The sequence below is a fragment of the Mugil cephalus genome, chromosome 15 (assembly GCF_022458985.1).
Source record: "Mugil cephalus isolate CIBA_MC_2020 chromosome 15, CIBA_Mcephalus_1.1, whole genome shotgun sequence".
Taxonomy (NCBI): domain Eukaryota; kingdom Metazoa; phylum Chordata; class Actinopteri; order Mugiliformes; family Mugilidae; genus Mugil; species Mugil cephalus.
The window spans coordinates 13,994,712-14,010,759 of NC_061784.1; the positions used below are offsets into that span (position 1 = coordinate 13,994,712).

General features: G+C 42.0%; 1 protein-coding gene across 5 annotated transcripts in view; it reads right to left on the reverse strand.

Annotated features, from left to right (window-relative positions):
* Positions 1 to 16,048, reverse strand: part of LOC125021010 (actin-binding LIM protein 3-like) — a 48,901-nt gene that overhangs the window by 31,916 nt on the left and 937 nt on the right. For all 5 annotated transcript variants that reach the window (XM_047606745.1, XM_047606744.1, XM_047606747.1 and 2 more), the window contains exons 2-3: positions 11,228 to 11,395; positions 1,084 to 1,267 (exon numbers count right to left, since the gene is read on the reverse strand). In XM_047606745.1, coding sequence (XP_047462701.1) covers positions 1,084 to 1,267; positions 11,228 to 11,395 — 352 coding nt within the window. The remainder of the gene's footprint in view (positions 1 to 1,083; positions 1,268 to 11,227; positions 11,396 to 16,048) is intronic.

Consider the following 16,048-nt stretch of genomic DNA (forward strand, 5'->3'; position numbering starts at 1 on the left):
GAATGGTCAAAAGAACAGAAAATATCCAGTGTTGATGTTTGAGGTCAGAGGAGAATGGGCAGACTGGTTGGAGATGATAGAAAGGCAACAGTAACTCAAATAACCACTGGTTACAACCAAGGAATGCAGAATACCATCTCTGAACGCACAACACGTCTAACCTTGAAGAAAATGGGCTACAGCAGCAGGAGACCACACCGGATGCCACTCCTGTCAGCTAAGAAAAGGAAACCGACACTACAGTTCACACAGACTCACCAACACTGGACGATTGGAAAAACGTTGCCTGGTCTGAAAAGTCTTGATTTCAGCTGCGACATTCAGATGTCAGGGTCAGAATTTGGCAGAAACAACACGAAAGCATGGATCCATCCTGCCTTGTATCAACGGTTCAGGCTGCTGGTGGTGGTGTAATGGTGTGGGGGATATTTTCTTGGCACACTTTGGGCTCTTAGGACAAACTGAGCATGGTTTAAATACCACAGTCTACCTGAGTATTGTTGTTGACCATGTCCATCCCTTTATGACCACAGTGTACCATCTTCTGACGGCTACTTCCAGCAGGATAACGCACCATGTCACAAAGCTCATATCATCTCAAACTGGTTTCTTGAAGATGACAATGAGTTGACTGTACTCCAACGCCCTCCACCAGATCTCAATCCAACAGAGCACCACCTTTGGGATGTGGTGGAACGGGCATCACAGCATCACAGATGTGCAGCCGACAAATCTGCAGCAACTGTGTGATGCTATCGTGTCAATATGGACCAAAATCTCTGAGGAATGTTTCCTACACCTTGTTGAAAGTATGAAACGAAGAATTAAGGCAGTTCTGAAGGCAAAAGGGGGCCAACCTTTTAGTAGGAAGGTGTACCTAATAAAGTGGCCACTGAGTCTATATGTAAATATATAGGACAAAATAATGTTCCATTTGTTGTCTTTTTGTGAGTTTGTGATGATTCTTAACTTCCCATCAGACTACCGTATGCACGGTACACACACACACACACACACACACACACACACACACACACACACACACACACACACACACACACACACACTCATCCCCTCCCCTACCTGCAGACGCTGCAGACGAAGCAGTGCGGATGGTACGTCCTTCCCAGGGCGGACACCACCTCTCCAGTGATGTACTGACCACAGCTGTCACACTGGGTCCCATAGAGTCGCTGGTAGTCCTCCGTACAGATGTACTCGCCAGAGTGGTGGAAGAAACCCGAGTGCACCAGGTCACAGCCGCACACTGAGCAGAGAAACAACTTAAGCAGATTGACCAAACAGGAACAAATCTGATAAAAGCAATTTCACGTCCGCATGTTTGATGTATGATGTATGAGAACCGATAAATGTCAGTCTGCTTTGCCACAACCACCAGTGTTAATCCACTTATGCAGGCGTTTCACCTTCTGGTTTGAGAGTAGCTACTGTAACAGTGCAGCGTCTTTCTGACCGCTAAAGGGTCAAGAATCTAATCTGGTTTTGAGGATTAGAGCATGCGTCCATGTAATCTTAATTTCCACAGTAAGCTTCAGTTGTCCGTCTATATTAGGATACGTGGAGTAAACACGCGCTTACACTTTGTACACTAAGGATCTCATCTGTTATGTAAAACAATTCAATTGTTTTGCATCATGACATCAACCCCAAAGATCTGTCTGAAGCCAAAAGAAGAGCAATGAGGATGACAACAGATGGTCGGGACCTCTCAGAGCCCTGATCTGAAGATCACTGAGTCAGTCTGGGATTAAACGGAGAGAAAACCTAAATCCACACATGAACCTGAGATGTTTCCTGACATACCTAAAGAGTATCTTGAAGAACTGAACTTGTGCAGTTTAAACATTAACAGAAATATAACAAAAGAGATTGAATTCATCGCACTCCCTTTAGGATTTAAATGAGAATCCATCACATACACCGCGCCTGCATGTGTTTGATTTCGTATGTTTATACACATAACATATTTATATACATTTATCTATGGCGGTAGCATTGTGCAATAGATGCATCTCCACGAGAGAGGAGAGCGTTAAGAGCGCACACAGATACACAGACTTACTATATGCACTGACAGAATGATGTATGGCTTTTATTTAGCAAATGCAAAGTCCTTCAGCCAAATGATTGCTTCTGGTCCAGCTGTGCTGAAGGCCCTCCGCTCAGCTGCTCGGTTAGGCGGTTTAAAAGGAGGCGATTTGCACCGGTTGGCAAGTAGCTGAGCGTCTCACCTCGCCTCGGCTTTGTTTAACCGTATTTGCAACAACATGCACCGTGTAAGTGGACTACACAAAGCAAAATCCCTTTATAGTGCCACCAGATCTTTATCGTGCGTGTCCACAGAATGAATTGAATCAGTCATGCTTTAAATGTTCAGCCCCACTCAGGTCAGCACATATTACTGCGACATAATCTGCGAGGCCCATTCAGTGGAGGTAGGGTACACGCTGCGGTATACTGAGGGGCATCGTGCTACAGTCTGGATGCACTGCAGGCTGGACGTCTGAGAGGCGGCCAGCTGATCAAGATATCTGACAGTGAATTGAATGTCTGGTCTCTAATTAAGCTAATGGCTCTAAACCCAGCGGAGTGAATGGATCTGATCTGATCCCAGCCAGTGTGTTAAGTGGCTCAGACAGAGAGAGAAAGAGAGACATTAAGTTAAGCTGAAGAAGGCATAAAGAGAGTAAAGCAGCGTTTCACTGAACTGTACTCTTACCGAATATGTTTATTCACATATGCATGGAGCCCGAATCATGTACTTCCTTTTCATTAACACACCAAAAGGCTTCAAAAATACTTAATTAAACTATATAATGCTCTACTCCCCGTAGTCCTGTGTATTTACATGGTTTTGCTGTTCACTGCATATTTTATAAGCAGAATGCCAGCAGTAAAAAAAAATGCTCTTATTGCCAAGAGTCCAATAATTATAAACATTTTTATATTCACACCAACCCCTTTCAACCAGGGGAATTTAAAGTGCTTTACAAAACACATAAAAGGCATTACAGACAAAAGGGTGCAGGATTAAGACATATTTACATAAGAATTAAAAGAGTAAATCAAGAGAGCATTAAATTAAGTTCAAACAGAATAAAGCCATAAAAGGCAGAGGAAAACAGGGGGTTTAAAGGTCCCATTTTATAACCCCTTTTTAAAAAGTTAACGCAGGTCTTGCAAGTCAATAGAAGATGTCCATAAAGTTACAGCTGTAAATTCTGCACAAATCCTTTATTGTACCATATTTGCAAAGTCACGTTTTTTAGCTTTGTTCTAAACAGGCTGATTTTGTGGTTTTAAATTCAAATGAGATGCTACTGGTCAAAGCCTCTTCCGATGGAGGGGTTTTCCTTTCTTGCTGATCTTGTGGATAGCCTGGTAAAAACAAAGAAGAAGATGGGCAGAAACAAAAACACAAGAGTTCAACTGTATACGTCCAAACCAGCAGTAGACGGTCCTAAAGGTCTGCATACCTGAACAGTATCACTCAGCTAAATCTTTGTATCCAAGGAATAATTTGCACTGTCATGGTCTCACAACAAATCAGAAATATTTTTGCACGTTTGTGGTTGCCTTATTTTTACTATTGCTCCCAAAAGTATCTCTATAATCTTATTTTATGTGCCACACTGTTGGTAGTTGTTTATAGTTGGGATAGTGTCATCATTTTGGGCTTTTATTAGGATAGTATTCACTGAATACTACTGTCATGTTAAATTTTGACTAACTTAATGCTTTATAAACTAACCACTGTGTTATACCCTCGTCTGTGAAGACCCAGAAAGGAAATAACTAATTTTTTTTGAAGAACTATAAAAATATTCTTAAAGTAGCTGAGTCTTGTTGAGGTGAACACACAAACATGTTTTTCTGAACCCAGATGATAAATTACAAGTGATTTCGGGCTGATTTTGTAATGTTAGTCTTATAGATGTTTCTCCTTTCTTTCTCAGGTTTTGCTGAGTTTCTCCTGAAGAATACTCAGGCACCATGTACCTCCTACTCACTCATGCCTGTATTTATACTGATAGTTCAATGTTTCCACCTGCATGGCAGAAATCTCAGCCTCTGTTTGCAGAAGAAGCGTTGAATACATCCTCCGGGTTCGAGTGTTATGATTTCACTACAGGATCTTCTCACTATTTAGTTTTAGGATGCTTAACTAAAAGAATTTCATACAGGGAAGGAAAAAAGAACATGCTATGATAATACTGTGTGTCTCTTGTCTATGGTAAAGCTGCTGTCAACTATAAGAATATGAACCCGACTATATATACACGCTGGGTAAAACAAGCTTCAAGTGCACCAATAAGATGTTTTTTCTTCCCGTCTCTGTCGCCCACAGACTCAAACAAAGACGCACATTTGAGAACGGTGGCCGGGTCCACCTCATCATTTCACACTCCGCTGATAGCATTCACACATTCATCACTGTCTAAATTCAAAGCGATTAAGAACTGGTGGGAAACAAGGAAGGGGGGGAGCTGTTGAGACTTGGCCTCTCGAGAGGGATCTCCGGGATATTTGGACTTGAAACCAAAGGCTGTTTCCAAAAACTGTCCTCAGCGACAAAGATCCATGCATTTGAATTCACGCTGGCTAATTCTATAAGATCATCCCTAGTGAGATTTTATAAGTCGAGTCTTAGTATTGGTCCAACAACACTTTGGCTAGACACTCTGGACTGTCGGCTCATTTTTTCTACAGACTTTTTCTCGTTCCATAGAGGATGACTTCATTGTATATTTGAGTTTTACTAGCCTAGTTTCTGTTAAATGCTAACTAGCCAATATTAGCATGCTAGCTAAAGGTAGAATGGTGAGTTCGGTGGTTGAAAGTGAAGTTGTGGACGTTTCCTCGAGGTATTTGTTGAGATGTTCATATCATGCTAGATGTCAATAATCTCTATCACCATGACCTCAGTTACCGTGAGATTAAAGAAACCAGGTACGCACCTGGTTCGTCTTGATTTCTTCACCTAACATCGCTAGAACTCACAGATTTCCATGAACAGTCACCTCATTTTGTTTTCTGTGCATATGTGAGCTCATGATAAAAAACCCTCTTGGTTACCACAAAACCATTAGCATTCGTTAGCATTATGTTAGCATGTTGACTCTGCTTTGCTATCAGGGCATCTTCATTAGACTGACAATAACAAATGTCTTGCAGCTGAAGAAAAAGTATTACCAAGGCTTGTCACATAATGTGGTTTTACTAAATACTAAAAGATCAGCGTTGGCTGAAGCCATTTGTAGCTATTTACTTTAGCTCTGTCATAAACCAAAACCACGTCCCTGTAGCATCAAAATGTCTTCCACCTCTTCTGTTTGATCAACTACCACAACCAAAAACCAGAATACGTCAAGTATACTCAAGAAAAGACAACAACGACGAACACTGAAAGCTGAGTTTAAAAAAAGACAAAATGTCAGGACAAAAAATAGACTTTATTTTTAATTTTTGAAATTCTGCCCTCTCCTCAATACATTAACTGTGGCAGCTCTAATTATTTCATTATTAGTCACATGGTGCATAGATGATCTAGGAGAATACAAGTAAGATAAGAAAAGCTTTTCTGAACCTCCAGGGATGATGATGATGGTATTGGATCGGGGGGCAAAAAAAAACTTGATCAGGACGTTCTTATTTGTTAACAGAAAGTACATAGGAAGTGATTTTCCCTAAATGTCAGCGGTTGTCGACACTTCTACAAAAAGGCCTGTTTGTATCATGCAGCCTGAGCTTAAATCAAACCACCAAACTGAGAATTTCATCTGACACATTTACAGTGTAATTATAATAGAGGAAGAAAATGCCACAGCGGAGAACCTCCGGCATATAAATGAGCATGTGCCCGCCTGCTGCCATCCATTGTTCCCTCGTTGTCACATGACATTTTACTCTTTCGCGGACAGTCGGGGCAAATCTTCCCGCTGCCGCTTGAACTTGCTGACTGAAGCTTTATGTTGAAATAGGTCAAAAGCCTGTCAGACGTCCCATCGAGCCAGACCTCAAGAGCACATGTGGCCTCGCTGTGAGCTTCACTGACACCACCTGTTGGCCCAAACTGAGGATTTTCTACATCCAGACTCTGGTCTTCGTGCTGAATCAGCACTAAGCGATTCCTCCAGGAGATAAATGAAACCTGGCACTTCAGAGACAAAGAGTCGCGCACTGTGATTTAGTCCTATTGTCTACAGTGGCAGTTAATCATCCACGAGTTTGCTCTGTGATTAACAAAATGAGTGATCATAATCAACAATGTGTTTCATTAGCTAACGCCTCTTTTATTGCAAATCAGGTTGTGACTTTCATTAAAGTGAAGATGGCATTTATTTATTAAATTATAGATTTAAGGGATTGTAGCTGCTGGATGGTTGATTAATATTACCTACAGCCGTCTCGAAGGTCATTCAGCTCAGACTCCGTCTCACTGTGAAGTACAGCCAGACTCCAGTGAGTCAGCTTCTGTCTATTAGGACTGGATTAGTGACACCAGGCGTCCCGGGGTCAGCCCGCGAAGGAGCCTTTGATCCCATATTACCCTGCAGGAAGTGCAACAACTGATATAATGACAAGTGGAATTCATTAAAGCCTATTGGATTTCGGTCAAATTGTGTTTGCTCATTCATTTTAGCCTCATACGCGCTGTGAACCCGGCTATTCTGAATTTAATTTGACTGATGACTTCTAACTGCAAAGCAAAATGAACCTCATTCACCCCTGTGTTTGTCCTGTAATGACAACATCTATAAACTAGATCAATGAATCAGTGATATAAACTATGATTTGATGCTGGCAGCAGGTACCACAGACAGGAAGATTTATTTAGAAAGCAAAATGAGAAGTTAAGTACGAGACAGACCTTGTGCAGGTAAAGATAATATATAGAAGCAATTCTTGCTGGCGTTTCCTGGTAATATGCCCTGACAGTCTGAAATGTTTAACCTTCTTCAGGACTTTTGCTTCCAAAGAAGGACAGAAAATGTTTGGGAGCCTCTGGATCAGGAGAAAATATAGTAAGACTCGAGTAAGTGAAGGAAAGAAATAGAAAGTTTTCAGTGAAGTAGCTACATTTAAATGCAGATTTTAAATACAGATATAGTCTATATCTATAACTAGCTCTATAGTAAAATACAGTATAGAGAATGGTTAGGAACAACTCAAAGACATGAAGACCTGGCCTCCAAATTCACTAGATCCCAAACTGATCAAGTATCTGTGGGATGATCCACACAGGCCCCTAACATCAACCCACAGGACACCCTCAGAAGACCTGTGTTCATTCTCTAATGAGTCACAAATCTGTTGGAGGCACAAGAGAGACTATACATAATATTAGGAAGGTGGTCATAATGTTATGCCTGATCGGTGTATATATGAACGTGTATGTTTTATAGCAAAAATTCAACATGTAGTGCCATATAGTCAAATCCCTCAAAGTCTTGTAGAGAAGGGAAACATTTTCAGGCCACAATTCGATAAAATAAACACAAATGAATGAATAAAAGTCCTGCTTCCTTTATCCCAAACATTATTTTCTACTTCATCTCCATCACTTTCATTCGTCATCCGCCTCCTACTTATTCTCTCTGCTTCTCATCGGGGGGCAGGTTCAGCCGCAGTTACTTCTACATCTGTTAACAGTGATTTGAAGCCTTTAATATTACAGTGCGTCTGGTGTGGACACGCATATGCGCAAACACACACAGCATTGGCTGGAAAGCAGAAGATAATGATTTGTTTGTTTACCGCTAGAGGCAAAGGGTCGAAGCATTAACAGAAAGTGGCAAAGGAAAAGAAGGATTTAAGAAGAAAGGACCTGATGAAGACGGATAAGAGAGGCAAAAACTCCTGGAGGCTTGATGATACACATGTTGACTCTCTCGTCTTTGTGATTTAGCCGCGCACAGAAGCAGGCGTGAAAGCGCGCACCAACGCGCTGACCCGGTGTGCAAGCGTTCGTCCAAGGACACAAACAAAAGAGTGCTGCGCAGCAGAGCTGATACAGCGGTTAGCGCTTCACGGTTTGTCCTTGAAGTCTCTCGTGAAGAAAGAGCCAGGCCGTCCGCGACTGCCTTTGTGGCCGAGCGTACGCTAATTCTGATAAAATGCACACAACTGTGCTCCTGGTAACACATAACTTGTTTCATCTCAAAGTGGGTCAGATACACAGCTATGAAGAATAACACAAGGCTGCTTTAGATTCTTTTAGGAGATGGAGCACCTGCAGCTGTACGATCCATCCACATAAATTAGTGGGTGTCAGTTCTTCACCATCTTTGAAGAGACATAATAACTCCACTTTAAGTGTTTCCATACACGGTGAGAATCAAAGTATTTGTGTTGTCCTTTTTTTTTTAATGACGTGCATCGCTGAAACATGAAAGAGGAGGGGAGGAGAGGATTATATTAGACGCAGGGCTGAGACAAGAGCGAGTCAAGGGAGAGATTAGAGGAAGCGGAATAAAGAATGAGCATCATATGTGAGGAGAAAGGGAAGGAGACAGCAAAGTGAAAGTATGAGGATGTGGAGGATGAGACGTGGAGGGGGGGTGGGGTCCCAGGGGAGGTATCAATGAGGCTATCGATCTGCCCGTCCAGCACACATCGGCCGTCCTGTCCCTGTCTTCCCTCATCTGTTTGCATCATCAACATAAGATGTGCCTCCCTGATGTAGCCCCTCCACATCTGAATGAGTGTAATCAGCGCGGACGGACGGATCAAAGCAGCGGTGACGGGGGGAAAGGAAAGAAGTCTGCTGTAAAATCATGATGAAAAGTCATTTGAGTTCATCCCGAGATCATCCTTCACTTAATTTTATGAAAATTCATTCAGTGGTTGTTGAGACATTTTTATTCGAAACCACAAACGTCAAGAGAGAGAGTTTAATAAAAACATTAAAAACAAAAAGGTCCAGACTTCTGGTATTTGGCTAAAGTAACCATATTATTATCTGTCACTGAATACTTCTACCTAGTCATTACATCACATTTATTTTTTCATTAAATGATGGTTGTAGCCTCCAGGTCTGAAAATCAAAGCCACTACTAAAGTGCAATGGATTCCAATTGATGTCAATTACCATATTTTTCAGTAATTATTGTCATTCACCAAATCTATTTGTTCTGTAGTATCAAAGAGCTCCCTGGCTTCATTGACATGTCTGGTCTGCATCGATTTGTTAGCCGCCATCAGCCTCTCAGTTTGATGCACCCCTCGCTCATCCCCAGCTCCTCCACCTCTTGTCTAGTTATGGTTTCACTTCCGCGGAAAACTAGAGGCTTCAAAACAAACCAGTGGGTGGCGTCGCTGTGCCTATGTCGGCCTTTTAAGTACAGTCTGTAGCTGCTGCCTCATTTGTTTTTCCCTCCTCTCTGTGTTTCTATAAAACTTCAATGTCGAAAAGCCACAAGACAGTCGATCACGCCGTTCACCAAAAAACAAAGATGCTCTCTGACATTCAAAAGCAAGAACGTGAGACAAGAGAGCGACAGAGAGGGGGAGGAGGAAGATAACGAGCAGAAAAAAAATAACACCTGTGTACTAAAAGCTGACGATTTGATTCTCGTCCTCTTCATCAGCTGACGACCTCTCAGCCCACAGTCCATTAGCTAAAAGTCATTAAGCTTACTCTGCAAGATCAATTGTCCACACTAATAAATACTTTAATATCACAGGCACTCCCATCAATAAATCTGGCCTGTGTCCTGTCAGAAGGAATGATCGGCCGAGTAAACAATCAGTCAGTCAGATATTCAGTCATTCCACAGAACAAACAGAGGAGCTTTTTCCAGGTCGGGTTATTTTTAAGGTCTGCACTGAACAGCGCTGCATCAAAGAAAACATGGCGTACCATGAAAAAGCAGAAAAACCTCCCCCCCGCTACGGGCTGATCAAACAGAGAAACTGTGCTGTCTTGCCTTGTTGTCGAGCTCTGGGACTGTGTAGGTCCCGGCCCGTGAAAGGAGGTTAGCTGGTTGGAGTCTGACTACGGACTGAAAAGCTGCTGACGGCACTGCTAAGCTAGCTGCTGACTCCAGACCTCTAATAGTGCGTTCTGCCCCACCTGCTCACTGGTGGAGCTCAACCAAGCAAAGAAATACTCAACTATATACAGTATATACTATACATGCTCACATAAGGGATCCCTTTACTTTTTCATTGCCTGAATAGTCCTCAATTAATGTGATGAAACAAGTTAAACAAGGCTAAACAAAGCAACCAGTTTATTGCGTACCCCACTTTTCAACCAGTGACAGCTAGGACGGGCTCCAGATATCCAATGACCCCTTAAGGATGAGTGGCATTAGATAAATAAATAATTTACAGATGAAACATGACTAGCTCACTTCAGTGTGTGCATGTTTTTTGAGCAAGTGAATTCATCAGTAACTTCAGGTTGCCCGGCAACCAGCGAAGACCTCAAGAAGTCCCTGCTCCCAAGCAACAAACAGTCCCATGATGTACGGTAAATTATGTTGTAACTGATACAATCAAGAGAGTGGGTTCATTACTTCGAGTGCTCGCAGATTTTATTAAAATTTCACGCCACGCTTCCATCTCAGCTCCACTGACTGAAGAGGAGTCAGGAAGTTGCCAGGGTGGCGACCGCCAGAGTCGTCACACTGAGCTTCAGGAAGGAGGTTGGAGGTTGACACCAGGGGGCGTTTCAGCCATCTTTATATACAGCCTATGCCTGTTTTCCCCCTGCTACTAGTTTTTATACTAAGCTAAGCTCACACGCAAGAAGGCAAATAAGTTTCTCAAAATTCTAAACTTCTTTAAAATGAAAGCAAACAAGAAGAAAATGTGAGGCTGTGCACTTTATATGGACTTTAGTTGTAGCGGCTGCTGAGAGTCTTAATCAAAACTAAAAAAAAATCAAAAATATCTTCACACTTCACACTTGAACTATAGTGGCAGGAACTTTTTCCAGTTAATGATTCTTCAGCATGACTGTATTTCTTTTTGTGCTCTTATATAATGCACTTCACAACTGGCTACATCTGTGGTAGCACCAGAGTTTAGCTTCAGTTTCAGTGACGACAAAAGTGATTTAATTGTTCTGGTTCCTCCTTGTCTGAATATTGGTGTTGAATTTTTAATTATGCAAACTGATGTGGGTTGAGTGAACACACATTAAAACCTGTGCACCAATGTGAAACACTGTGTGCGAGTGGCAGATGATATTCTTTACCTTGGCAGGTGAAGCAGTGAACATGGAAGTGTGTGTTCTTGACGCGCACCACCTCCCCGCGGCAAACCTCCCCACAGCGCTCGCACACAATGGGTGAATTTCCGCGGCTGGTGATGGGGGAGCTGCTGTTGTTGTTTCCTCCGTAAAGACCCGACTGGTACTGCACCGCTGCGAGAAGAGAACAGAGGATCAGAGACACGTCACTTATTGTCATTTCCAGTCCGATCGTTTTGTCTTCCTTTCAACTGAACTCAATCATCTGATCAAGGAGCCTTGACAAATATGAAACATCTGCGTCTGAAAGATGATGCATTTGATGCATTCCATTTTCTTTTTTTTTATCCATCAGTGCCTTGATGCAGGAACATGTGGCAGCTAAACACGAGCATTAATGTTTAATGAGTTAGAAAACTGTGTCTCCAGTTTGTCTTATTAATTAAACATAAACAAATCGGATCCACGAATGTTAGATGTGTCTATGAAATCTCAGCGCACATGTTTTCATCTCAAAAAAATTAAGTGGGCATTTGCATAATGTTGCAGAAACGCAACCAGTGCTGGTGGATCTATAAGAGAGGAAACGTCAGTCAGAAAAAAATGACGGACACGTTTAATCCTACGCACACACATGTACACACAAACACACAAACAAACACACACACACTGAGCTGAAGGTTTACAGAAGATGAAGAAAGTTTAGTGACTTTGTAACTGGTAGTGGCTCCTGGAAAGTCTCCTACTCTGCCAGGGAGCACGACTTACAGCCATTCATTAAAAGGTGGTGGCTTAAGAGCGAGACAGACATGATCAGGCATAACATTATGACCACCTCCTGTGGTGTCTGGCAACAGAATGTTGTTAGTCGAGGGGGGGCCTTTGGGTCCTATGGGTTGAGGGGAGGGGCCCTCAGTGGATCATCTCACATTATACTTGATCAGTTTAGGATCTAGTGAATTTGGAGGCCTGGTCAACACCTTGTGCTGTTTTTCATGATTTTGAGTTGTTCTTAAACTGTTTTTGTTTGTGTCTCTGTGTCACGTTGCATCCTGTTGGGGGGTGGCTGCTGCTACGGCTACATGTCTAACTAACATCCACATGAATGAATGCCCGGTCCGAAAGTTTACCAGCAGAACAGTGAATTGTCACAAGGTGGTCACCTATCAGTGGTCATAAGTTATGCCTGATCGATGCATATACCTACAAACTGCTGGTGGAATTTAGATAAAAACGTCACTTACTGAATTTCATACAATACTTTCAAAAAATGTTGCAACAGGATAAATTTGCTTTAATTCCTATAATGATTTACAAATTCGCATGAACCTTCCTCTAACACCTCTACGTGTCTTTATGTTTAACACATTCAGCTTGAAGAGCTGCAACGTAAATCGCAACTCGTGTCTTATGCACGTTGCAACAAAGCACAAACTGATCTTGAGTCCCGTCATGCATGCAGAACATGACAAACGTACTCGGGACGCAAAAGAAACGCCTTTTTTGGGATTACATCCTCTGTTATGAAACTCAAATCCCTCTAGAGGAAACGAGTCCTTTCTTTCTGTCTCACCGTCTGAAACACAAATGTATATGTGGGACTTTCATTTGTTGTCATCACAGCAGGACAATACAACCAAAGACCAGTGAACAATGAACAGATTCCACTTACTGACAGTGATCGGTTTGATCAACTATCACAGTCAGCTGCGTATCAAACAGTCTGAGCAGCGTCTCTGCTGTATTCTGCCCATTTCAATTACATTACAGTTAATGCCGCTGCGTCCCGGAGTATTACGCAATCGCACCAAACAGAACATGTCCGCAGGTTAAGCTGATGACGACAGGAGAGAGACACAAAGAGGGAGTTGTGTCTATAAACGGGAGATAGAAAGGTAAAAGTGGGACAAAAATGTATCCTAACAAATAGTTTCATCAGTGAGAGTGTGCGTATGTGTGTGTGTGTGTGTGTGTGTGTGTGTGACCATCACAGTAGCTGGCACCGGTTGCGTAGCCAGATGGCATCACGAGGACTGGAGGAACAGACATAGAAAGATCTGAGCCACCTGTGTACGGCTGAGAGACTGAATGTGTTATTTTTGTGTCGGTGTTCGTTATTATTAGAAGGTTAGAACGTCGTTTTAGTTCTTGGAAACGACGAACGCGAATCCGGCGAACGTATTATTTAACTGTACTTTTTTTTTTTTTAATCAGGATGTGCGTTTGTTGTGCATTGATTGTGTCCGGATACTGAAGACCAACAGACAGGCAACATCCCGTAAAAACAAAACTGACAAAATCTGTCAACAGCTGCAGCTCCCAATCTTTCCAAGCCCTTAAAAGCAATCTGCCATCTCACCATCTCACTCTGAATTTATTAGTTAAACCCAGAAAACCCCCCAAAAGTCACAAACCGCTAAGGCTCGTTGGTATGAGCAAAAATGTGTATCAAGGTATTTGTTTTTTCATGCATGTTCGTGTGTTCACAACATTTTCTACCGGTTGAGAGAAGAATGAATGCAGTAGATTGACTAAGGATGGAGTATTTTACTGTGGTGATGAGTAAACGTAGAATAATCCCACACTAGTAGTAAAAATAGATTTGCATGGCCCCATGTTAGCACTGTCTGCTGATGTGGAAATCCAGGGATATTTACAGCTCGGAGACATATATATATATATATATTTTTTTTTTTTTTCCAAGATGGAAATAAGTAACAGGGACAATTACGGTTTCATTTAACTGGACATATTTATTCATATTTAAAAAATATTTAAACTGCTACGTATATAATGTCAATAGCAGTGCGACCGGCTACCGTAATAACTGTAGTCTGTGCACAACATTTTTTTTCGTTCTCATTCAGCAACCTGTTTTAGGTGCAAGTCCACTCCTTCTGCCACTTCATTTTTCAGACCTTTCCATCTTCACCAGGACTCGCACCATGCATAAACAAAATATATCGTATTCGGTATGTGAACCGCTGCTATAGACGATGATCAGATGAGATTACAACTTGGCTTCTGCGGGCAATGGCCAGTGTTTCCGGCTAGCCAGTGGTTATTCGAATAAAAACAAGTATCTGGGCCAGGACTCTTGGCACTCTGCCCATTGTTCACAGTCTAACCAGTAATATTTAGCTTGGCGAATACTCCTGCAACAGATCTACGAAGAACCATAGAGGGTCAGAGGAGCTCATTCTCAAGCAGACTGATTCAGCTCCGCTCCCATAGTGAACGCTAGAGAACTTCTTTTATACCAAACTCTATCCAGCTGTATAACAGCTCATCTTTTTGTAACAGTTAAACTGTTATGACCAATTAATTTCCCTTGTGGCTCACTAAAGTCTGTCTAAGTCTAAGCCATGTTGAGTTTCTCTATGTTATTAAAAAATGCTGAGTGTGCCTGTGGTGTACAACCTTAAATCTGACTTTAAATACAAGAATGAAGAGACTATGTCTTTAACCTGATGGTATATTCTCAATTAACTATTTTAAATAATCATAACTCATTTGTTTAAGGCGTCTGCTTGACTAATGTTAAGTGTAAGGTGGCTGGAAGACAGGGTATGACGATGCATTCTGCCTCTTTTGCTCTCATCATGGACCATTTACCTAAATAAAATCAAAGCCCGCTCAAACGTGACTGGTCAATACGAACAGGACTGCAAATGGAAACGAAAAGAAAAGATTCCAGCACCAAAACCCTCGAGAAATTCATACAGATTACTGACTCATCTGGTTTTACTTAAATAGTCAGTTTATACTCAGGTACATTTATCCAACATCACATGAGAAAGACAAAGGACAGGAGGGGCTTATGATAAGAAGAATGTTTGAAACAATCAGTCTGTCAGGAATCAACTTTTGATTTTTTACTCAACTGCATCCTTTGAATGTCTTTGATGCTGCTGTATGTCATTAAACTTAGAGGCTGTAATGATATCGCTCTGCCATGACTTTTTAAAATTCTCCTCGTAATGACCTTTGCTATAACACGAACCCTTTCTAAGATGCCTCTCTCTTAAATTGCTCCGGAGTCGGATAAGCCATTTATCCCGCACCGTTTGACAGCCTCACATATTCAGTCTGACCTTTAACCTTGTTGTTTAACCGCATGGATTAAAAAAAAAAAAAAAAGCACATACACAATAAACTCTGCCATATTGTGAACCAAACCAGTCAGCTAAAAGATAATCCTCTTCTTTTCTCTGGGAGATTTGGGGGGGGGGGGGTTTACAGTCGTTCAGCCGGGGCCCCTCCGCTACACTCACACGGCTTTAATTGTACCAGTAACCCCACTGGAGCTCCTGTAGGGTTAAATATCTCTCTGAGGTGGAAGCAATAAAACCGAAAGGCTGCTGCAGGACGTCTAATGTAGCAAGTGTCCCTTTTCTTTGGTAAAACAGATGCTGCTTTGTGCGTGGTTCTATATTTAGACAAAGGCATTTTAATATGTGTCACCCAAAGATGTGCTCTATTGTCTTTTAAAGAATAGGAGCATTCGCTCTTCAAGATGTCTGAGGAGCTGTCACAGAGTCTCCTGAATGTCTCACTTGACAACAAAAACTCATTTCTGGAAATGTTGGGAGGAGCAATAATGAGAGGACGAAATAAGGACTGGGACGTGTGACTGAGGGAATTTCTCCTGTGGAGGAATCCCTGGTTGTTACCAGGACCAAAGACAGAACTCAGAAGTGGCCGCACAACCGGCAGTGATGGAAATATTGATGAAAGCTGCCGTTCATCAATACACAATATCAGTTATGTGTCTGAACTCCACTGATAAATAAAGAGGCAAGTATTGGCATGATGAAATACAGTTCC